Below are 24,218 nucleotides of genomic sequence, written 5' to 3'. Positions count from 1 at the left end.
TTCCAGGAATAGCATACCGTATATACTCGCCTATAAGTCGACCTGAATATAAGTCGAGGCACCTAATTTTACCACAAAAAAAACTGGGAAAACTTACTGACACGAGCATAAGACTAGGGTGGGAAATGCAGCAGCGACTGGTAAATTTCAAAAATAAAAATAGATACCAATAAAAACATTTTTGAATATTTATTTCAAAGAAAAACAGTATGGTATCAACAATAACTTTAAAAGTTCTGAAGTGGAATATATAACTCTCACAGGCAGTATCTCTTCAGAGTTTCATAGGGAAGATGCTCTACAAGATCCCCCTTTTAAAAAGTGCCTACAGGTTTTCCTTCAACACGGATAGCTTATCATTACACAGTGAAGATGCCTGCGTGGTGATGGCAGCCGCTGACCCAAAGCAAGTCTTTTTTTGCAGGTCTGCAAGCTCAGCCGTTCACTCGTGTATAAGTCGAGGGGGGCTTTTTTCAGCACAAAAAATGTGCTTAAAAAGTAGACTTATACTCAAGTATATAAGGTAAATGGAAGTGAAAGTCTGCAGTGGGAGGGGAATGGGCAAAATTTTCCCCATCTCTTCTGCCTGAAGTTCTGCAAGCCCATTTTTGTTCCCCTAAGGCAGGGTTAGGGAACCTGCGGCTCTCCAGATGTTCAGGAACTACAATTCCCATCAGCCTCTGTCAGCATGGCCAATTGGCCATGCTGGTAGGGGCTGATGGGAATTGTAGTTCCTGAACATCTGGAGAGCCGCAGGTTCCCTACCCCTGCCCTAAGGCAAAGCTTTTAGCTGCATCACACAGAACCAGGGAACACAAGAAGAGGGGAGAATAACTATGTAAGTTAAGAAAGATGGGATTATGACAAATGCAATATTTTTAGAGCACTGAGGAGGGGGGACAGAATTGAGAGGTCCTCGCCCCAGTCCAGAGGCACATCCCCTCCAGTGGCATATGCTGAAAAACCCTCTTCTGCAGCTTTTAAGATCTGAATGGGGAACAGCAAGCTTGCACAGTGCTGATTAGCTAGCAATAGTACAGGACTAACGGACGGAAAATAAATTAATTTCAAGGAATTGGATAAAAGGCCAGTATCATAACACATACATACAGTGGTGGGCCCATTCCAGATAACACAAATGAAAAGTTTCGAGGCCTGAAAATAAAAAGTTTCCTGCAGGAATTCCACACAGCTTTTTGCTCAAAATGTTTGGAAAACATTTTAGTTTTCTTCAAAACATTTTATTTTGAAAATGCTCAGCTAGCGACTTTTGTCCCTGGCACGTTTTCAAAATGTTTCCTCCTTGCTGTGTGGAGAGCAGGAAACAGTTTATTTTTCCCGTAGCTGAAAATAAAACAAAAAAAAAAGGGTGCGGGGAGCGACATGCTGCTGAAATTGGCAGGCAAACTTGAGTTGATTCATGTACATAAATCAGTGAAATGTAGCCCAGCAGTGATGCCAGCAGAGAAAACGTCTCTGGGAAAACTCTGCCAATGGCGAGCAGCACAGAGAATCAATCACAAGCGACACAAAATAGCGAGCACAACAAAATGAAAGTGAGATCTTTACAGTCAGGTGGCAAGTGGGAAAAATTGTTTTCACCTGCAATACTTTTATTTTCCCGCGCTGTGCGGGAGAAAAAAGCCAAAACACTTCTTTTTAAAATGTTTGCAAGACTTCTTAAATGTCCTGTGCGGAATCAGCCATGGGTGATGCACTGACCTGTGTTGCATTGCTAACCCCTCCCCCCCTGCCCACCACAACACATGTCTTTAGTCAGAACAAAGGAGTTCTGCTCCGGACACCCTAGCTGCACAGAAGCCCCAGTCATACTCCCTGCCCCACACGAGTGGCCTCAACCACTTCATTAAAATCAAAACCTGATCCCCCTGCCTACAAACAGCTGCTGCTAGAGGCTGCCTGCACACACAGAAGTGCTTTTATCCACAGAGCTTTGTAGTGGGCAGGTTCACCACTGGCGGCAGCTGCAGCCAGCTGGAAGGGGACACCAAATCCCATCGTGGAGGCCCTCAGGGGGGAAAGGAGTTAAGAGATGTTGCCAGTGGTTTGGGGAAAGACAGCATAGTGTTTGCTCACTTGGGGGCACAGAAGAGCGATAACAGGTGGCATCAAAGGAAACGGGAACAGAGAGGATGCTGTGAAGTTCTGCCAGGGCATGGGCCCATCCAGCTGAGTTCACTACCTGCTTCCCGTTCGCTTTGCAGAATAGCTTGAGGACAGCATACTGCTGTTGTATTAAGAGAGGATGGTGAGGTTCTGGATAACTTCTTCGGGCAAAAGTTCATCTGTGGATTCAGGCCTGGGTTGGAAATGGCCTTATGATTTTCAATGAATGCATGACAGGGAATGTGTCTCTGCTGATTTTTCTGGACCTCTTTGTGGTGTTCTATATCATTGACCATGGTATCCTTCTGGACTGGCTAGCAAGATGTGAAGGGATACTTGAAGGACTGACTGCTGCCATACTCTCCAGCCTTACAAGCCCTGCTCTCAGTGCCCCCACCATCAGAGGTGAGGTAAATGGCAACAAAAGAACGGGGCCTTTTCGTGGCATCTCACATATGGAATGCCATTTCTCAAGAGGTCTGCCTAGCCCCTTTTGTGTTTGGTCCCTAAAACATTTCTGATCATCCAGGCTGTTAATTAAGGAGCTGGCGTTGCTTTAGTATGCTTTAGGTCTGAAAGCTGTTAACAGTCTATTTTTTATACTGTGGCTGGGTTTTTAATGCTGATTTCAATTCTCCATTTTAATTAACAACTTTTATATTGGGTGCTGTGTGGTTTCCGGGCTGTATGGCCGTGTTCTAGCAGCATTCTCTCCTGACGTTTCGCCTGCATCTGTGGCTGGCAACTTCAGAGGATCTCAGTGCCCCCACCATCAGAGGTGAGGTAAATGGCAACAAAAGAATGGGGCCTTTTCACTAGTGGCATCTCACATATGGAATGCCATTTCTCAAGAGGTCTGCCTAGCCCCTTTTGTGTCTGGTCCCTAAAACAAGGTTTCAGGATCCTCTGAAGATGCCAGCCACAGATGCAGGCGAAACATCAGGAGAGAATGCTGCTAGAACACGGCCATACAGCCCGGAAACCACACAGCACCCAAGTGATTCCGGCCGTGAAAGCCTTCGACAATACAAACTTTTATATTATATTTTGTAAACCACCTCAGGCAGGTTACCTGGAAAGGCAGAATAAAAACGTCCTAAATAATTGTGCAACGTATAAGAAGACATTTGATGAAGGTTAAAGGGTAGATTTCTTGAAACTGGGGAAAATAACCATCCTGTAACCAGTCTGCTGAGTAAACGTTGCGTTCTGACGTCACCCCATGGGTCAATAATGACCGAGTGCTTGATCAACCTTTACCTTTTTCTTGAAACAGGAGCAAAAGAGGGAGAAGAAGTTTCCAGTTTCCATCCTGCAAGGTTTCAGTCAATCGTGGCAGCAGCAAGGGGGAAGGCTTTTGCCCTTTTTCTGTTGAAAACTGGGTGGGAAGGAAACTGGAAACTCACTCTCTCCCTTGCAGAACCTTTTTGAAGCATGAAGCAAATGAGCGGGTCTAGTTGAGCACCCAGGACTCAACAGGTTCAGGAGTATTGTGTATTTCAGTCCTAAGACTGCTTGGATGCCTTGAGGTTTCCAGGACAAATCACACTGGTCTGATTTAAAAAAAACCCCTGCATCATCTTCCTTTGCTATTTTTTTCCACTTCCCTCCTTAGCACTGACATCTGCATAAAAGCAAAATCTCAGGTATTTAGAGCCTCCTTGGCTCCCGCTGCTCTTTCCCCACCTGGAAGCCTCGTCTTTGCGGCTCTGCAGTTAATTGCCATGGAGAAGAAGAGGAGGATGCTGCAAACTGAAGATTAAGATTCTCTCATCTCTGGTGACAACTTAGATGTCTATTTCTGTTTGAAGTTTTCTGCCTCAAAGCTGGGCGGAGGAAGAGGGGAGATGGAACGGGCAGCTAGAGCACGGGCGAGACGCAAATTAAAGTAAGCAAATTCCCTAGAAACGGCAGAGAGCGTGGGGAGAAGAATGCAGAACATCTAACGCCATATCAGAAATCTTTCTCGTCTATGGCCGCCCACACAGGAGCTGAATGGCGACCCACAATTCCCTGCCATTTAAGCCTTCTGCTATACACATTATCTCACATATTTATTTTTTATATTTTTATATATTGCAGTTATATCCTGCCTGCCGCAACCGGAGTTGGGCTCAGAGCAGCACCCCAACATTTTAAAACAATTCTATTCATATGTAAAGAATAACTATCATTAAAACACAGGGTAATATCAAAATTTAAGCCTACTAAAAACCCTCCCAGGCCAGACCATAACATAAGCCCTTGTGGAGCTATTCAGGCATGGGCAACATCACAACAGGGTGACACTGAAGAAATCATTTGTAGGGAGGTCAGTAGATGGTATCAGGACATGATTGCATTCAACCAAAGGTCTGGTAGAACATCTCCGTCTTACAGGCCCAGCGGAACTGAGGTGAAATACTAATCATCTGTCATTTTTCACACACACATAGTGGGAGAAAGACTGAAAAGCACTTGAAGTAGCAAATGAGAACTCAGCCTAGGGGTTCTCCAGAACAGGGTGAAATGGAGTAGAGTTAAAAAACAAAACAAAACACTAAGTTTCCTACATTAGTTCAGTGTGTTCTTTGTGAATACAGAGTTTCTATCACTTCATGAACAAGTGGCTTTCTGTCCCACAATGTCCCTTCACACAACCCCCATACTCACCATTGCAGCTGATCTGACAAGCAGTGATTTCCCAGAGAGCCTGGAAAGCATCTGTGGACACTTCTGAGTTTAAAGTCATCACCTGCAAAGTGAAACATTGAGGGAGTCAGCCAGGGTGTACGCAGAATCCTCCTGGTGTAGCACAGGGTCTAAGCTGGTGAATTGTGAACTCAGAACTTGACCATTCAAATCTCATTTCCTGCTGCAGATGGCCTTGGGAACACCGTTCTTTCTCAGCCTGAGCTCCCTGACCCCACGTGTCCCCGTGAGCGCTCCTCCTCTGTGTTTCGCCATCAGTGGAAATAATAGGGGGATGACAGGAAGAAATTCAGCTCTCTACTTTGACCATCAGTGCAGTGGTAAAACGCCTGCTGGTCCAACTGGGCAGGATTGGTAGGCACGGGAGGGGGTGGTCAGAGCAGGCTTCCTGCCTGCATTCTCTATCACAATGTGAGGTTCCACCCCCTCCAGCTCCACCTGCTGGCCTTCAGGTGTCCTCCCACATGAAGGAGTAAGCTCCCTCAGGCCTCAGGATGGGAAAAGAGGTTGTACCACCTTGTTTCTAACTCTTCCCTGAGGCTGTGCTGCCACAGATCTCGGTGAAAGTCCCTCTCACTCCTCCCTGGCCTGTCCAGTTCTGGGCACCACAGTTCAGGAAGGATATTGACAAGCAGGAATGGGTCCAGAGGACAGCGACCAAAATGGTAAAAGGACTGGAATCCATGTCCTACGTGGAGAGTCTTAGGGAGCTGGGTATATTTAGTCTGGAAAAGGGAAGGTTAAGGGGTGACATGATATCTGAAAGGATGTCAAGTTGAAGAAAAAATAAGCTTGTTTTCTGCAGCTCCAGAGACTAAGACAAGGAATAATGGATTCAAGATACAGGAAAAGAGATTCCACCTAAATATTAGGGAGAACTGCCTGACAATAAGGGCTGTTCAATAGTGGAATTCACTGCCTCGGAGTGTGGTGGAGTCTCCTTCTTTGGAGGCTTTTGAACAGAGGCTGGATGGCCATCTGACAGGAGTGCTTTGATTGTGTGTTCCTGCATGGCAGGGCTTGATGACCCTTGTGGTCTCTTCCAACTCTATGATCTGTAATTAAAGGTTCCCTGGTAGCAGATTCTAGGAAAGAGGATCCTGGGAAGCTGCTATGGGTCAGATCAGACAATACTGAGCTTGAGAGACCCAGGTTCTAATTTGATACATTTCATTTCACAACAATCCTACCCCATCTCAGCACGTTGGCAGGATTCAGCAACAGACCCAATTGTCAAGAATAGAGCTGTCATGCCATGCCTAGCTGTCACCCTTTTTCTACAGTAAAGCAACCATGACCTTGCAAGACTCTCGTTCACAAAACACATAATTTCATGACGGATTGTGTCCTCTGGGTCAACTTTGCCCATCTACTCGGTGCCCTTAAACCCACTGCCTGAGGCCGATACCTGACCTTCCTCACAGACCCCTGTCTGCAGCACAGAAGTTGGCTGTCTCCGCCTCCGGCCAAATGGAACCGATTCCTTCGGCCCTCCCTGATAAGATACACTTTGTAAGCCCTTCTTTTATCAGCCCTGGCAGACTCTGCTTTAACTCTTTTGCAGCCCGTCAGAGTCAAAACAGCACTTAAGCTTGCACTGCCTGACCTCGGGAGTGCCGATCTATTCCTCTTTGCCATCCTCACATTTGCTTGCTCAGTTCCGCAGTGCAGCGGTGAAATACATCTGGCTGGGCTCATTAGGCAGCACTTAGCTGCCTTTGTATTGGGTCTGTTTGGCTGCCAGCATGGTTCTAACCCTGTAATTTAGTACCTGGGTGTCTCTTTCTGAGCAGCTCAAGTCATTAGACGGCTCCATTTTTACACCAGGCAGAGGGGGAGCTGGAGAAATGCAAAGGTTTAAGAAGGGCGTTTGTGTACTCATGTCTTGGGGAAAGGGCCTAGAGGGATAGAGGTGCCGTGGTCTAGAGACCCTCTTAACATGGAGGTGGCCAGGCAGGTTGGCAACATGAATCGTGTTAAGTCGGCAGCCGGGTCTTGTAAAGAAAGACTCCTCCTCCCATAAAAAAATGTTGTACAGAATAGAACAAAGAGAGAAGTGAGTGAATTAAAAACAAAACTGGTAAAGAAAAAGGGAGGGGTAAAGGAAATGGGGGAAAAAGCAAAGGAGGGAGGGAAAGTAAACAAAGACCTGAAAGATTTAGTATGGAGGGGCAGAAAGATTTATTTACCATGTCCTTGGCAGTTAATTTCAGAGGAGAATGGCATCACAGCTCCCCTTAATTCCTAACGGGGCCAGTCTGCAGATACTTCACAGCTCTGCACATACCCAGCGGCAAGCTCATTTATGCTAATACAACCCCTGGAATCAGAAACAAGTGGGGGGGTTGGGTTGCCAACTCCTGTTCGAAAAACACTTGGGCTGATTCCGCATGGGCCAAAAACAGGAGTGAAAACAGTGTGAAAATGGTGTAAAAGGGTTTATACTATTTTCACACCATTTTCACACCACTGTTTTTGGCCCATGCGGAATCAGCCCTGGAGATTTGGAGCTGGATCCTGGAGTGGGGGGGACACCTCATTGGGATATAATGACATAGAGTCTGCCCTCCAAAGCAGCCATTTTCTCCACGGCAATTGATCTCTACTACCTGGAGCCTCCACCAGCTCACATTAAGCCCAGGCCCAAGAAAAAAACATGTTCCATTTCCAGCAAAGATCTGACCCTGGCCAAGGGATTTGGAGTTCTGGTTTGGTATTCACAGCACACAGCAGTCTTCAAAAGAAAATGTGAAATACTTTCAGAACTCTTATAAATAATAAATGACTATGATCCTCCAAATGGCAGCTGTCTGTTCTGGGATGGGGAAGAGGCAGGGGCTGTAGCTGCTGTTCAACAGAAAATCTGAAAACATCAGAGCACTCTGGGCTGAACAACGCCCCCCACACCCCACGCACATAGCTGTCCTCAAGATGTTTTACAAAATGGAAGCAGAAGGCACAGGTCGGCGTAGGGGAGGAAATGTCTTCACCCTTGCCGCTTCTGCAATTTTTCTTACATGACAAGAAAGGAAATGAGGGGAGGTCAGTAATAGAGGGAAAGGGTTAAGAACGCTCCCCGCTCCCCTGCTCTGCTGATCTTTCACTTTAGACCTGGTTTAGCTCTGCAAGAGAATGGAGCGGTATAAGGCTAATGAGGTGGTGGAACTGACTGCACCACTTCATCCAGCAAGGAAGTACAAAATCCTCTCTTGTGTTAGAAACCTCTTGCCAAGAAAAAAGAGAGGTGCAAAGTTTAGGAATATACAACACTAAGACCAGCCACCTGCAGTCTGAAGAGGGTGGGGTCCATTGTACACTCCATTGCTGCATAATTTTCCCGCATGTATGAAACAAGCATTTCCTGCATGTATGAAACAAGCCTCCATGCTTGTCTCTCGCAAAACAAAAGTCAGAGACATGTAATGACTCAGAGTGTTCCGCTGAAGGCTTTCGCGGCCAGAATCAAATGGCCGCTGTGGGTTTTCCAGGCTCCACCCTGTCCCATGGAGAGAAACACATCTTGACATGACATGCCTCTGCAGATACCAGCCATGTGAGCAAAATATTAGGAGCTAAGACCACCAGACCAGGCCCACCCAACCCAGAAAACCCACAACAGCTCGTCTTAGAATGTTGTTTGGTGCTTATGGTATGAAGAGTGTTCAGCAGATCTGGAAGTCTGCACTTAGCACCCTGTGCATTTCCCCAGTTATCAGCTCCATAGACACATATTGGTTCCTTTTTGCAATTAACCACCCACCCTCTATATTTGTCCCCCCATTCAAGGAACTGGATCTAGCCACTGCAAATTCTGTATACCCTCCCCCCCTCCCACACACACACAAAGCCCCTCCAACTGATGAGGACTGTAGAAAGCATGCAAATTGAACAAAACCCAACTGCAGACTTAAGAGACTGCCAGCAGCAGAATCTGAGCTCTTTGGACACCGAATTTTGCATTCTATTGAAATGGGTATTTGTTCAACCACAATGCAGGTCAGGAATGGTACCTGACAAAGTACTGGAATCCAATCAGCATGCTTAAGCAGTACAGCTTTTCCTAGTTTGCACCACTTCAAGAAGAATGGAGAGAACAGAGGCACATGTTAGAAAGAATGTCATGAATAAAAGTCCCTTCACATAGAAAACTAGCATGGGAGAAGAATGGAAGACAGCTTTTTCTCAGACGTGCTAGTTTTCTGCATGAAAAGGGGATGGGTTACCATGCCGTAACATTAACAGATCCACCATCCAGGATAGGTAATTTTTTAAAATTCTGCAACCATGAGGAATAACACACTAAAACACACACACATACACACAAATCCAAATGCTACTATCATCTCCATTTTCATAATCATTTTTGAGGCATCTGCCCGAGGGGCAGCATGAAGTTGAATGAAAGATAGTACAAAGTCCAAAGTTCTAAGCAACATCCCCTCCTTTGAACTAAGAACCCAAAGGAATCACATTAATAACTTCCTCTCCATTGAGATCTGTTTATTGTCCCTGTAGGGGTCTGGAAGATAGACGCTTCCTTTCACAGAAGTCATTACTCCCTCTTTGCGGTCCTCTAGCCAGCACAAGGCGGCTTTGCCAAAGCATTCTGCTGGAGTAACCCAAAAGCATTCTGGCACAGAAAATACAAATGACACCCCACACTCCAGCCCATGAATATAGGACACACTCCCCCAGGAAGTTCTCCTGCACAAGCTACACTGAAACACATTGCAGTAATGAAGTTATGTCATACCCTCACTCAAACTTCATCCGTCCCTCTCAGCTTATCCGTTATTTTTAACTTTAGAGATTTAGAGTTTGGATTTATATCCTCTCTTCCTCAAAGGAGCTTACAATCTCCTCTCACACACACACACACACACACACACACACACGCACGCACACACACACGCACACGCACCAAACACCTTGTGAGGTGGGTGGGGCTGAGAGAGCTCCAAAGAACTGTGACTAGCCCAAGGTCACCCAGCTGGCGTGCGTTGGAGTGCACAAGCTAATATGGTTTACCAGATAAGCCTCCACAGCTCAAGTGGCAGAGCAGGGAATCAAACAGCTCCCTGAGTGCCAATAGCCCTAAAGAAACTATGGGAGGGCACAAGAGGCTGCCACGGAAGGAGGAGACGCACTTTGTGGTTTATTGGTCCTGACCCGATGTATAGTAAACTGATGTATGATAATAACAACAGGACTGATCCCTCCCTCACGCTGTTGTTTCAAGTCATTGAGGCTAGTATCAAAATTTCCCATTGACAAGGAGTTCCACAAGTTAGTTTTTCTGTGAAGAAGTACTTTTGTCTTCAGTTGGCTGCAGTTTTACCAGGTGATGCCAAATTTTTCAATTAAAACGGGGTTGGACTTTTTGCATCTAATTAAACGTTAATCACCTAAAGCAGTGGTTCCCAGTCTAGGGTATGCGTACCTCTCAGGAGTATGTGCCAGAGCGTTTGGGGGTATGTGAAAAAATTACGTAATGGCCTTGCTAATTTGGGGGTACAGTTTTAGGGAAATGGTTGCCAAAGGGTACACATGTGAAAAAAGGTTGAACACCACAGACCTAAAGCAACCTACTGTAACCCCTTCATAGTCAGTCTTAATGGGCAGGGATGTAAGTTAGGTGCTCCCTCAATTATTTTTCAAGCTATTTTGGAATGATGATGATGATGATGATGATGATGATGATGATGATGATGATGATGATGATGATGATGATGATGATGATGATGATGTTATTTATTCATTTATTTAAATTTCGTAGACCGCCTCATCCCCGGAGGGCTCTAGGCAGTTTACAGCAAGACTGAGAATAATAAGAGAAATTAAAGGCAGCATTTTTTCGTCTTACCAACAAGCTGGAAATTTTGGCTATTCAAGGGTTAGTTATCTCAAACTTCCTTCAGTATCTTAACACAGGCAGCTATATATCACACTTTTGTAATATGCTAACGATTTTAAATGAAATTAAATATTAACTAGATTCAAACCAGGGATTAAAAATTAAAATTAAATTAATGTAAAAGTTAAATTCATTAAAATGCAGATGATTAATCTCAACTACAACTTATTTAATTGGTTGACAGCCTTAACAGTAAGATAATAGCTGTTCCTATTTCATTCCCTTCACCTTCCTGGTGGCGCCGAACCTCGCACGTTGCACTAAGCGGCAATGAGTGAGCGTAGACTTACTGTTACTCCAGGCCTCCCAAATTGCTGTGCTTTTTTGGGAGCTGCTGCACAATTTTGTCATACAGCTGCTCTCCTTTCAGCTCCCAATGTTCTTCCTGTTGTTTCCTAAACATGTTTTAGTAACATATTTCCTGAAAAAACATGGAAGAAGAGTTTGGATTTATATCCCCTCCTTTCTCTCCTACAAGGAGACTCAAAGGGGTTTACAAACTCCTTTCCCTTCCCCCCTCACAACAAACACCCTGTGAGGTGGGTGGGGCTGAGAGAGCTCCAAAGAACTGTGACTAGCCTAAGGGCACCCAGCTGGTGTGTGTGGGAGTGCACAAGCCAATCTAGTTCACCAGATAAGCCTCCACAGCTCAAGTAGCTGAGCGGGGAATCAAACCCAGTTCTCCAGATCAGAGTGCACCTGCTCTTAACCACCACACCACACTGGTTCACGTACTTGAAGTGGGTTTTCTCACAGTGGCTCATTCCGCACATGCAGAATAATGCACTTTCAAACTGCTTTCAGTGCTCTTTGAAGCTGTGCGGAATAGCAAAATCCACTTGCAAACAGTTGTGAAAGTGGTTTGAAAACGCATTATTTTGCATGTGCGGAAGGGGCCAGTGCTAATGGGAAACAGTGAGTTACAACAACAACAACAACCCTTTATTGGCATACAAGAAACAGTGAGTTTCTAGATGCCGTTATGCTGGATTCTGTTCCACCCACTGTTCACCCTGCACTCACCAGAAAACTTATTCACAGCTTTTAAAAAATTGATAGTTGATATATTGCTATAGCCTTCGAACCCTATAGTAATATATCAAGCTGCCAATTTTTGTAAAGCCGGGAAAAAGCCTATTAATGTTGGTGGGGGGAAATGATGGACATGAGGTAAATACAGAGAAACCCACCCCACCCCACCCGCCAACCCCCATGGAGCCTCTTTACAGTAGCGAGGCAATGAGAGCACTACAGGGAATCATCTCCACATAGAAACAACCGAGATGGTATCCAGTTGCCTTTCCTAGAGATGCCGAGGCCAATCTCAAGCCTTTCCCAGGCCTCAGCATCAATCCACCCGAGAAGCAAAATGTTCATATACTCAGTGGTTCACCTCTTGAGTCATTAAGGTTAATAGTCTCAATACACAGCACAGCAGGTAGAATTTTTTTCCTGCCTGAAGCTGTGTAGGTGAATCAAGATCATCATTGCAGCATCTTCTGGATTAAGATGTATGAACCCGCAGCAGTCACATAAATTACACCTACGCCACGAACTTACAAAGCTCCTTGCCCACCAAAATGTATTACAGAAATTGTTACTTATAACAGCAATACGCAGAGTGCAGAAGGAAAAACACCAGGCAGGCATCACAGTTAGCTCAAACATTGAGGAAAGGCATGTGGCACCGTCCTCGTAGGCCTGTACCACTTGAAACACAGTGCAGGGATGAGGGATTGTACCTTTGAGATCACCCCTGTGTCAAAATTTCCCCATATAAAACTTTTATAAAAAAATAGATTTTTATTGGTTTCTCAACAACTACGACATTGTACAGTATGTGGCGAACAGAGGTGAACATTACATTTAACTAAACTGACCACCCATAAGTTTACCCACAATATAATGCATTTTTCACTACTCTCAAGACCAACAAGCTTTAGGGTCTTCAGAATTTTCTTGCCAAAATTCAGTCTCAAAAACAAACTTGATGTAAAAAAAAAGAAAAACTTATCTCCCTATTTTAGTTCTCAGTGTTGAAGGTTTTTGTATAAAATTTCCAAGTCCCTCCCTGATCTTCCATCCTACTGATAGTATGATAAAAACTAATATCCAAAATTCATCTTCTTACCCTTAATATCTAGTATTCTAGCCTATTTTGCCAACTTTCATCTTTAATTCAATTGATTCAACAGCTAGATATTTTTAAGTAAAATCCTTGCTGTTCTTTCAAAATTTCTTGGCACTTGCTGTACAGGTGATTCTTTGTTGCTATCCTTTGTAGGTAAAGAGGAGTCAATCCCATTTAATCCATGAAAATCTTATCTGTTTCATGTTTCTACTAGGAAATCACAGCTTTTTCTTTTTTTGCAAGACTCTGATTGGTATTTCTTTCCTAATGATGGTATTTTTGTCTTTCATCATGAACTTTGATGAGCCTCCAAGATTTGGTCCACAGTTTCTTTTGCATAGAAGATGACAACAATATCTCTACAGAGTCCGTATGGTTTTGAATTTTTTGGTATTAACTGTGTACATTTTTTTCAATCTTTGAAGCCATCTCTTCATCTTTTATTATTCAGAAACTTGGCCAAAGCTGAGGAAATTTTCTTTTTGAGATTCTCTTTTGAAGGATCTTGGTCCTCTGTTACTCACCTAAGTGTTAAGGCCTTTTCTCTGATCTGGTACACAAGCTGAGGAATGGCTTGGTCATTAGTTTTAAGTTGCAGTTGTACAGAGTTAGATCCCTTTATTAACTCTTTGACTTCTTCCCTTTGTTTTTCTCATATCCTCTTCTAGTACTTTTTAAAAAAGATTGGTCTTCAGTTCCTTAAATGCTTTCATAAGCTCAGACATCACTGCTGGAATATTTTTTTTAAAAGTCCATCTGTATACTAGCAGACATTGCTTTCACATTGCTGAAAATCTGCACAATCTCCAAAGAAACTGATCCCTTTCTTGTCGTGGCCATTGTATATCAACTTATGGCCACTAGATGTCACCAGGCAACAATAGCCCACAGTCAACAGAAATCTGTCACAAGAACCACCCTTGCCACACTCTCTTGTTCCATGACACTTTCAGAATGGCATTTCTTTTCCAGTTCTAATTTGGCAATCCGCCAGCCAGAGGGATAGCCCATTCAGTCTTATTTCATAGCTGCCAAGCAACTATCCCCCTCTAGCACCTTCAATTTAGATATATTTCTTTAGTCAAATCCCATTTTTACTCTCTTTAAGCATTTATGTTTCACTTTTAATTCCATACCTTTTAGGAAGATTTTATGATTCTTGCCAGACTTATCAGCAATGGATTTTGGGCTTCTTTTTTACATCTCTTTTCTTACTTCATTCCATCAATGAGAGATGCATGGTTTGGATTTAGTCTTTCCGAGGGAAGGCAAGGGCTCATGCAGGGAAATAACAGTGATGCTGCAAACTCTGACTACTCAACCCTGGTGGGTCACTATGCATGATCCCAACCAAGGGAGTCTTGGCAGCTTTCGCTGGCTTTCTCCTTTATCCAGAGAGGCACGTGGCTCTCCTTACAACAGCAGGCTTAAGCTTCAATCCCAGAGCAAGTCCGGGCTTGAACATCCTGCGCCATTGCTAAACTGGATGTCCAAAAATTTCCCATGTAAAACTTAGCTCCTCTTTGGAATTGAAGCTTTTCATATGCAGGAAGATTTTTAGCAGATCTACTAGAAAAGGGCCTTCTCCCCCTTGCCCCAATTGTAACATTTCATCAGTTACCTGGTACATAAATAATCATCTTAAGGGCAATCTTGCCCTGACCTGGATGGTCAGATCTCAAAAGCTAACCAGGGTTGGCCACGGTTAGTACTTGGATGAGAGATCACCCAGGAGGCCTGGAGGCTATGCAGAGGCAGTCAATGGCAAACCTACATGAATAATCATCTTAAGGGCAATCTTGCCCTGACCTGGATGGTCAGATCTCAAAAGCTAACCAGGGTTGGCCACGGTTAGTACTTGGATGAGAGATCACCCAGGAGGCCTGGAGGCTATGCAGAAGCAGTCAATGGCAAACCTACTTCCCATGAGTTGCCATATCAGCTTCAACTTGACTGCACTTTACACACACACAAGGGCAGTTTTTGAGGCTCGCTCCCTTAAGCAGAAGCGCTTCACAGAAGTGGCACTGGAGGAGGAAAGGAAGCTGATCCCTCCATCAGAGCCTCCCCCCCCCCCCCAGGGTAAACAAGCAAATATGAAAAACAGTGTTGTGGTTAGGGTCTCAGAGTGCAACTGCGGAAACCCGGTTTCAAATCCCCACTCTGTTGTGAATTTGACTGTGTCTCAAACCTTACCTACCTCCCAAGATTGCTGTGAGGATACAATGGGTAGAAGGGAACAAGCATGTCACCACAAGCTCATTGGAAAAGGATAAATATCTAGATGAGCAACTCTCAAGGCAAGGTTCCACACAGCTCATGCCCAGCTTGCGAAAGCTCAACACAACAGCCATGGGTATCCTGCAAAAGCAGTGACCCTACTGGTATGAAACTAGATTACGAGCAGGGGACATCTTTTACCCAGAGTAAGGGCTGAAAAGACAGCAATGTTGGCTTTCCCCCTGAAGTTATGGGCAAAGGGCTCTTCTCTAGTGCGAGCAGCAGCAGAGAGAGGGCTTGGCAAAGCATGCAGTTCAACCACTCACTCCAAGGCACAGGCAAGATTATTTTTAAAAAATCCTCTCATGATTTGCCACGGAGGCTTTATCAGACCTGCGCACCTCATCCTCCTTGTTTGCCTGCACTACATAAGAAGCAAACTTTGACAGAGCCTCTGGCTGTGCACGTTGTAGAAAGCAGCTTAAGAAGCCCTTTGCCTAAATCTTGGCTTGTGAGGGGATGGGAATAAACAGCAAAAGAATGGATCGGGTGCTATTCTGCTAGCTAGACAGGAAGGGGAAGCCATGGGGGCAGGACAGATGAAGCCCGAAGGCCTCCATTTGCTTATCCCTATACTACAAGCCCTGAAATTTCCATTTTAAACATTCAGTGAGTAGACTCAGCTGCACAGAAAAGATGGGGAAATTTCCTTCCATGTACAAGTTCAAGAATTAGGCAGGCAAACAAGTCCAGGATTTTCTGGCTGAAGAGAAGGGACGGTAAGACCCTCACTGCCTGTGCCCCTCAAACGAGTCCCAGATTATCACATCCAAAGGGTGTGTGGGTTAGGGGGCGGGAGCCCATCTCCAGTAACCCAGGTTAAGGCTCAGAGACCTTTCCCCTTGCTTGAATTACTACTGATTTTCTTGGGACTCAACTCACAAAGAATGGAATCTGCTTGGGCAGGATTCTTCTGAACGTCTGCTCTCCTTGTGAATTTTTTACAGTTAGTTGTCTGTCACATGTGGCTTAAATAATGAGCAGTGACATAGCTGTAGCTATAGATTTTTTTATGGGGTGGGTTCGGGGGCCACACCCCCACCCACCCCTGAAGGAGTGGCCACACCTCCCCAAACTCCACCCTCAGTGCTTCGAGGCAGGGGATGGCAGTCTCCCCTGCCCTGCCCCCCCACCTGCCCCCACCGGCTGGGAACCCAGCCCCCCCCCCCCCGCCTCAGTGCTTATAAAAGCAGCTCTCCGAGGCCGGGACTGCAGTCTCTTCTCCCTGGAGGGGAGGGAAGAAGGGACTGCCCCTGGGGGGGGGGCGGAGCTTTTGACTTGTAATGGGGGGGTTTGAACCCGTGAACCTACATCCCCTTACCTAAGTCCTTGATAATGAGGAGTTTTATGAAAAGGTGCTGTCATCCTCAGTGGTGTTATTAGTGGTGTCTGAGCACCCCCTCTTATTTTAAAAGAAGCCCCTAACATGTTGCCATAATGCTGCAGTGTCGTAATGATAGTTTAAGCAGGTTCTACTGAATCCCCAGCTTTCTTCCAGCCTCCAGGCCAGCTTCATTTAAGCAACACAAATCTCCAGTCCCCACTCAGCAGCGTCAAGATTCGTTGGAAGTTTAAACTGATGCCGAAAGAGTCCAGACTGGGGGTGGGGAAAGAGCGTGGGCTGTGTGCTTTCAATTTCAGCTCCTGTCTGAAGGCATAGAAAAACAGCCATATCCTATATCCTGGTCCCCTCCGAATGCAAGCTGACGACAATGGACGCATGGGGGAGGGAGGAGAAATAGAACTGGGGGATGCCACATTCATTCACAGTGCAATCCTAAACAGAGTTATACCCTTCTAAGCCGTTGACTCCAAATGACAGAATGGCGCAACTCTGTTTACAATTGCACTGTTAGCGAACTAATCAGACTGACTTATTAAGAACCTTTTTAGCCATTTAAACAATGCTCCTAATTAATTGAGTAAACAATTGTGTTAGTTAAATCAGTTATTTGTACTGTAAGGAGCTGTTACAAGGACCTCTTGGAAAAAGCAAACCCTCCCCCCCCCCCACCTTCCACGCACAGGAGGAAACACCTCTTCTAAAATGCCAGAATCTAGGCATGCGTCACTTAACAGAGAACGTATTCTTTTGACTTCAGAAACGGGGTATTACTCACATGCTCGTGTATGCCGATTTAACTGAGCAGTTGATCAGCAAAACCTAATCCAGCAGAACAGCCCTGTGAAATCCTAGCCTGAGGGAGGCACTTTGGGATGCTCTGACATCTACACACAGCCCAAAACACACATCTAAGTTAACATCATAACACCTGATGCTGCCTTATCTAGTGAATCAGACTCCCAGTCTATCATGGCCAGTACTGTCTACTCAGACTGGCAGGGGCTCTCTGGGCTCTGAGGAAGAGGCGTGTCACATAACCTGCTTCCCGATCCTTTTAACTGGAGGTGCTGGGTATTGAAACTGGGTCCTTCTACACGTGAAGCAGATGCTCTGCAGCTGAGCGACAGCTCCTCTTGGACTCCTAACAGAAGTCTTAAAGGATCCTGTGGAGATCATTAGGACAGGGGAAAAAATGACCACTCAGAGAAAGAGCACAGATTTCTGCACAGTTGCCCACTCTTGCGGGAGCACAGAAACATATTACTTTGTTTTTAAAAAGAAGTAGAAATGCCTCCTTCCAAAAAAGCGGCCTGATGAGAACTAAATGTTCCATGAAAGATTGAGGGCGGCTGAGCATCAAATCTGGGGGCAGGAGGGAGGAAAAGAGATGGAGCCGGGAAAGAGGGCTGCCTGTGACCTACCTGGGACCTGGAGGCGCCGAGGCCTGGTTCAAGCCAGAGGGGAGAGGAAGTCCCAGTGCGCCTTTAAATTACCTCTTAGAGTTCAGGGGTTGGGCGAGATGCCAGTGTGGTGCTATAGTTTAAGAAGCCCGAGGTTTGATTCCCCACTCCCTCCACATGAAGTCAGGGCCTGGGCAAACTGCCTGTGGATGCCATTGCTGTAGAACTCTCTCAGCCCCACCTACCTCACAAGGGGTCTGTTGTGGGGAGAGGAAGGGAAGGAGCTCGTAAACCACTTTGAGACTTCTTACAGGAGAGAAAGGCAGGAGTCTTCTTCTTCCTGCTCTCCTCACCTGCAAACTCAGCAATGAGGCCAAACTGTCCTACCACAGCAAATTAGCAGGATGCCAGTCATTTAGCCAAGGAACTCAGCAATCTTCCACTGCTAAGAAGGGATTTCCAATTGTTTATCCCCCTTTCCCCAGCAATTTCTTGCAGATGCCAAACTGTGTGAATGTTAATATAACATCAGCCACTTTGTCATTCCCATTATGAGGCTATTCTCCAAGGTGAAAAAAATGGCTCGTTCCATTCTAACAGAGGGGAATTCTGGGATATTCTCACTTGACTAACTACAGATCCTCCCTGCAAAAACAGGAATGTGTGTGATCAGCACAGAAATTAGCACAACCTCTTCCAAATCATCCTTATGGGAGTACCTACTTCTGGTTGTTTTTGTCATCTCTAGAAATGTCTGCAGCATGAACACAGCTTCACGCAGTCCCCAGAACACCAGATGTGGTGCAGGCATTGTGTGCAGGCTGTACACCTTGCACACCCTTCAGAGTGTGCCAAACGTTATGTATCCACAGGGGTAACTGAAGCTGCACTGACTGTATGATTTGTAGTTAATCTGCATTTCAGTAGAGACCTGAAACTCCAGGTGAAATTGAAATCCAACAGGAACAGGTAGCAAATTGCAAAAATCTATTCACATACATTAAGGATGTTTAAACCACCACCCTTTAAGGACTACAAGCACAATATCCTAGGGGGAAGAAACACCAAAACTGAAAAGAGAAATCAAATCACTCCAGTTCTAGTCAGAAAGGCTCTTTACCATGAGGTTTTCTAGGGCCACAGTCTCTTTCCAGGTGCCACAGGACCCCACATTGATGGAAGCAAACAAAGTTTGCCTACCTCTCCTTGGGGGTGTAGTGAGAAGTAGTTTGCCAAAGTGCTGGGAAAAGGAAATCCGCACTGTAAATGCATGGCATTATTATCTGGAGGGAAGTGAGGCAGGAAGGAAAGGGAGGTGTATAATGTATTTAAAAGGCTAGTCCCAGGCCAGGGAGAGCTGGAAGGGAGCCAAGGGTTGGCGGATGTGCAGAAGCACTCTGAGATCTAGCCTTGCAAAGACATCCGTTGAAACACAGGCCTGGGACTCCGCGAAGAGCCCATTTGTTCAGAGGCACACGCGGTTGGAGCAAATGCTGGAAATGGCGCAGAAAGGGCTGCTAAAGTGATCAGAATGGCTGTAGAGCCGGCCTCGAAGAAGCAATCAATAACGTTTTCCACGCAGAGATGATTTCCTGTGGGGTCCCCATTGTGGCTGTGGCTGCTGATTCAGCACAGGACGAATGGAGACGTCCACATGGTGGATTTCCCCACATTTTCCCTACCAAAGTACTCCAAGGCTACCGTTTTCCCTATTTCACACTGAAGGGCTTAAAGCATAATATTGCTAATTGCCACTCTGTTATATTGTTATCCTATTGTACACATAAGTAGGAAAGCTGCCTTGGAATGACAGCGGGCCCACAGTGGAATCCTGGAGGTGGGTGTGTTATAATTAATAACATTAATTACATTATATTTATTCCAGGGAGGGGAAAAGGAGGTTTCTGGACACCATCGTGGGGAAGGTGCACAACCAGCAATGTGCATAATCAGCTTCTGCTTTGGAAATGCAGACCTGTTTTGTCTGGAGCAGGATACCAGTCACAAGGTTGCCAGCTGGCCTGAAAAAAAAATCCTGTCTTTTTAATAGGAGCTTAATATGTGAAAAGGTGGAGCTAACGTGATGGAGATGCACAGAATCTCCCTCCCCTCTTCCCATACACTGTCCTTTGCTGAAGCAAGTTGTGTTCAGAATACCAAAGATCCTGTCCCACAAGGCTTACAATCTTTATTGAGGCCGTTGATTAAAGTTTTACTTGGTTAGTGCAGCTAACTGATCATTCCTAGGGCACTATCTAGTGTAGATGGGACTTGAGCCCTGACCTAGGACTGGAGCACGAGGGGCCGTAAGTGGGGCTTGCCCTTTTTGCTCACACGTTGTCCACTGTTGCCATCTAGTGGCATGCCTTTTGTTTGCAAGAGCTTACCTGAAAGAGCCAACGCCGGACAGGACAGGGGCAATGATATTTGCCACCACCGTACAGGAACATCAGAAAGCCATCCTGGAGGAGCACCATCTGTTGATCAAACTGGGAACTGGAGAGACAAGAGGAAGGGAGTTAAGCACCAGGGAGCAATGGGATTGTCACCTTCTTCTTTTGTATGGTAGGAGGAGAGGGTCCAATTGATACAGACTTTGACCGAGGAAACTAAGGTTCAAATCTAAGCCTCGTCTCTTTGGATAGATGATGCAAACCTAAGAGATTCAATGGGGCAGAAAAATAATGAGCCAAGGGTTCTCAACATAGTGCCCATGGGCCCCAGCACATTTCTTGGCACTGACTGATGTTTTTTCAAACATGGGTGGAGCCAGGTTGTATTGCTCCCCAGCAACACTTCTAATTGGTCAGTGGAGATCTAATTGGCTAACAAGATTAAATCAACATTGTTTCAGTGGGAGTTGCCCCACATCATTGGTTTTATTCTCTTTCACTCCTTATTCCCAATGTATTTTTTAAAAAAATACTTCTCTTGCCCCCAGTGCACGGGCTTCCTCTGTGTGCCTGCGTGTGTGGCTTTGTCTCCTGTGTCAGTCATTTTGTGGTTGTGCCAACTACCCTCTCTAGAATTTAAAAGGTACCCACAGGCTCCAAAAGGTTGAGGTCCCCCAGAATAAGCCGTGAGAGTTACATGGAAATGCCATGTCCAGAAGCAGTATACCTCTGAATAGCAGACACTGGGGTCAAACAACAGAGGAAGACTATGACATTCATACTCCGCTTAGGAGCATCCACGGGTATCTCATCATCTGGCACTAGAGACAAGACAGAGGAACTATGTGAGCCTCTAGTGTGGTCCAAGAAAGCAAGCTATGCTCATCATTGTTCTTTGTGCCTTTAAAAAATAACACTCTACCAGCCAATGGAGACAACATTTAAATCTAAACTGTGTGCAACTGGAAGGGATTTCCTGGAGCAATGGCCTTTTCTACACAAGTTGTTTACAACGTATCTTGCTGCCAAATGCTTCATTTCATTATTTGAATTCTGCATGTTTTTCTCTTTATTCGGTTCCGGAAAAAGCTTTCCCTTTCTTTTCCCTCCATTGTTTTCCCAAGTACTTTTACAACAATATTTTTAATCCATTTCTGACCCAGCTTCCCATGAGCACAGAATCATAGTGAAACAGTCTCTATTTCTCTGCCCCACCAAACACCTGGCCCTGATTCACGCCTCTGTGCAGCCACCCAATCTCCCCTTCAGCCATTTTCTCCCTCATCCTCCATTTTGAAAGGAATTTTAATCTTCTCTCTCTCTATTGTATTGCATCAGTGATGTACCGTTAGGGCGCAGACCCAAGCCAGGTCAATAGTATCAGTTTTGTCAATTTCATCTCGAATTATCAATCTGCCATTAAGGTGAAGATAAACTGTATTGGCTGTTAGGAGCAAGTGAAATTGACAAGGAATGTTATTTCGCGGGAGGAAACTGACAAGGCTCTGTTGCAGTAATGATCATGCATTACTGCAGATCAGATTTGGCCCAAAAAATTGGTTCTTTGGTTTTCAGATCTTGGGGAGCAAAAAAAGTATGAATGGGCGGTCTGATCAGTTTCAAAATCAATGGAAATCACTCTGCCTTTAGAGTGGAAAGATTTTCAAGGCTACACTGCCAAGAAAATTTGTTAGGGAGCACCAGGCTGGAATCAATCACCACTTTTTTAGATTGTATTGGAAAGAAGGTTGGACTTGAATCAAAAAGGAGGTAGTGGATGCCACTCTGAGCTCACTCTTGGGAGGCAAAGGCAGTGAATAATCAGTTGCTTCAGACTTGCTTCACTCTCTCACTAATACCAGGACTTTGAAAACTGCTTAAGTTGTAGCTGAATCAGATCCATAAGCTCCTCTAGGCAGAACTTTGCCTTCTTCGTATGTCATTTACATTCAAGGCAAAAACAGCCACGTGAATGTATGGGATCAGCTTTTCTTTGTAGGGGAGGAAAACAGAACAAAATGCACCCACATGAACCAAACCATAAACCCACAGCTGAGGACCAAGGGCCAGTCTTCCATTCAAACTTCAGCTGAGCTCAGTGGCTAACCATTTGGCCAGTGAGGTTCAGTTAATATGCCCCAGTGCCAGGGAATTTAAAGGGGAGGAACAGTGGACGGAGCTTCAGACTGTATTTGCAATAACCCCTACCCAATGATGTTGTTTCCCAACATAAGACCCGGCCTGGTATCGTTTTGAAAGAGGTGTCCTCCGCCTACGTTGCCAGCAAGCTAATAAAAAAATCTTATTCCTCTTGCAGAGTATACTGAAGGCTCCCCCTGGGGGCCACCAAAATTAAAATTCTGGTCACCACTAGCAATCATATCTATGGAAACTTCCATTAAAACCCAGTGACTTTTCCACTTTGATCACAGGAAGCTTCAGTTCTTCAGAGGCAACCAGAAAACCCTAACATGTAATGAAAACCTCTCCCTTTAGGCTTTCTCAGGGAAGGGATGAGGCCCCTTGTGGCTCTTGCCTCAGCTCTCTCTGGGCTCCTAGATACAGCTGTCTATATCAGTCTGGAGATTAGAAAAACCAAACAAAAAGCAACAATCCGCACTGGGTTCCCTTACTAAGCCCAGCCATCCCTGCAGAGAAGTATTTCTGCCCAAGCGATGTAAGCGAAAATATAAGGTGTAGGGAAGAAGTCCTGTCTGTACATTAAAGAGAGAACGTAATTTAAAAGATGCCCAGAAGCCCCCCTCAAAGCAACCGCTTTCCAAATAAACCTTTTTCCTGAGCGCTTGATGTCATCCTTTTCTGGGACAAAAATATATTTAAGCTGCTCAGAACATAATGATCCAAAGTGATGGTTTCCCCCTGGGCCACACAGCTGTCATTCTGCTCCCTGGCTGCGTCCGGGCAATATGATGAATTTCTCCTCAGCAGGAATTGCTGCAAATTTGGAGGAGAAAGAACTCCCAGTTCCAGCTTGAGAGAAAAAGAGCTTATTTTTTCGGAAATGCGGAGCCTGCATCCACACTCTCATGCATGAACGTGAAAGGCATACGACGTTTTCCTCTGTGATGTGACAGCAGGCGTACAACCCTTATCATGCTGTATTTTTAAAAACCTCCTGGGGAAAGGGATGCTTATGCCTCTTCCCCAAGAATTGCTACTTTTGCTCCCAATACCAAGTCCTGAAAACTACTGAGAAGTGTGTTGGAGAAGTTATAGGAGCTTGCCAATAGGCACAAAGCATTTCCAGACTAATATGGGCCACTACCCACTTACCTCACTAAACTGCAACGCCGCTGCGACCCCGCAATGAAAAGCCTCCGTGGCTTCTGACCACGGAGACATTTGTTCCCCACACGTTTGCAATTCTTGAAATAACGCGGGCAGCAAAGAGCGGGAGTTCCGTTGCAATGAGGGGAATGGAGCGCTCCGATTGGCCGTCGAACGTGTGCGTCATGAGTTACGTGAAAGTGGCGGCCAGCCGAGGGCGGGTCTCCAGTGTGATTGGCTGGGAAGAGGTTGTTTATGATAGGTTCGCACGAGCGTGAGTGCGAACGTCATCAAAGAGGCGCTAACAGCCCTCTATTAAGACGTCGGCACATGCTGACGTCAGCAGTAAATCGTTGGCTGCGCTTTCTGTGGAGACACGTCATCAGCAGTGTTTGGAAGTGAAAGCAGAAGCCAGCTCGCACGCACGCCTCTTGTACTTCCTCATTCGCTCGGCGCCGACATTTTCCATTTGCTCGGCACGGGCTTTGAACAAGTTGAGACGTGAAGACGTGACTTCGACTGGGTGTCGACACGTGTCTACGTCATCACTACGCGCACTTTTAGACGGGGACACCCCCACTTAACAAGATGGCGCTCCCTGTTCCCTGATTGGCCGTGAGCTGCGCGTCACAGCGAATCAGCCGCGCGC

The 24,218-nt window shown here is 45.5% G+C and overlaps 1 protein-coding gene across 1 annotated transcript in view; it reads right to left on the bottom strand.

Moving 5' to 3' along the window:
• FAM178B (family with sequence similarity 178 member B) overlaps positions 1-24,218 on the bottom strand; it is a 171,383-nt gene that overhangs the window by 129,796 nt on the left and 17,369 nt on the right. Inside the window, exons 5-6 of the mRNA XM_048512116.1 lie at positions 20,276-20,384; positions 4,780-4,861 (exon numbers count right to left, since the gene is read on the bottom strand). Of these exons, the coding sequence (XP_048368073.1) occupies positions 4,780-4,861; positions 20,276-20,384 (191 nt within the window). The remainder of the gene's footprint in view (positions 1-4,779; positions 4,862-20,275; positions 20,385-24,218) is intronic.

This window comes from Sphaerodactylus townsendi, linkage group LG12 (genome assembly GCF_021028975.2).
Source record: "Sphaerodactylus townsendi isolate TG3544 linkage group LG12, MPM_Stown_v2.3, whole genome shotgun sequence".
In the NCBI taxonomy this organism is placed as follows: Eukaryota; Metazoa; Chordata; class Lepidosauria; order Squamata; family Sphaerodactylidae; genus Sphaerodactylus; species Sphaerodactylus townsendi.
Note: the sequence above shows the minus strand (reverse complement) of the source record. Positions and strands in the feature narration are given on the sequence as shown.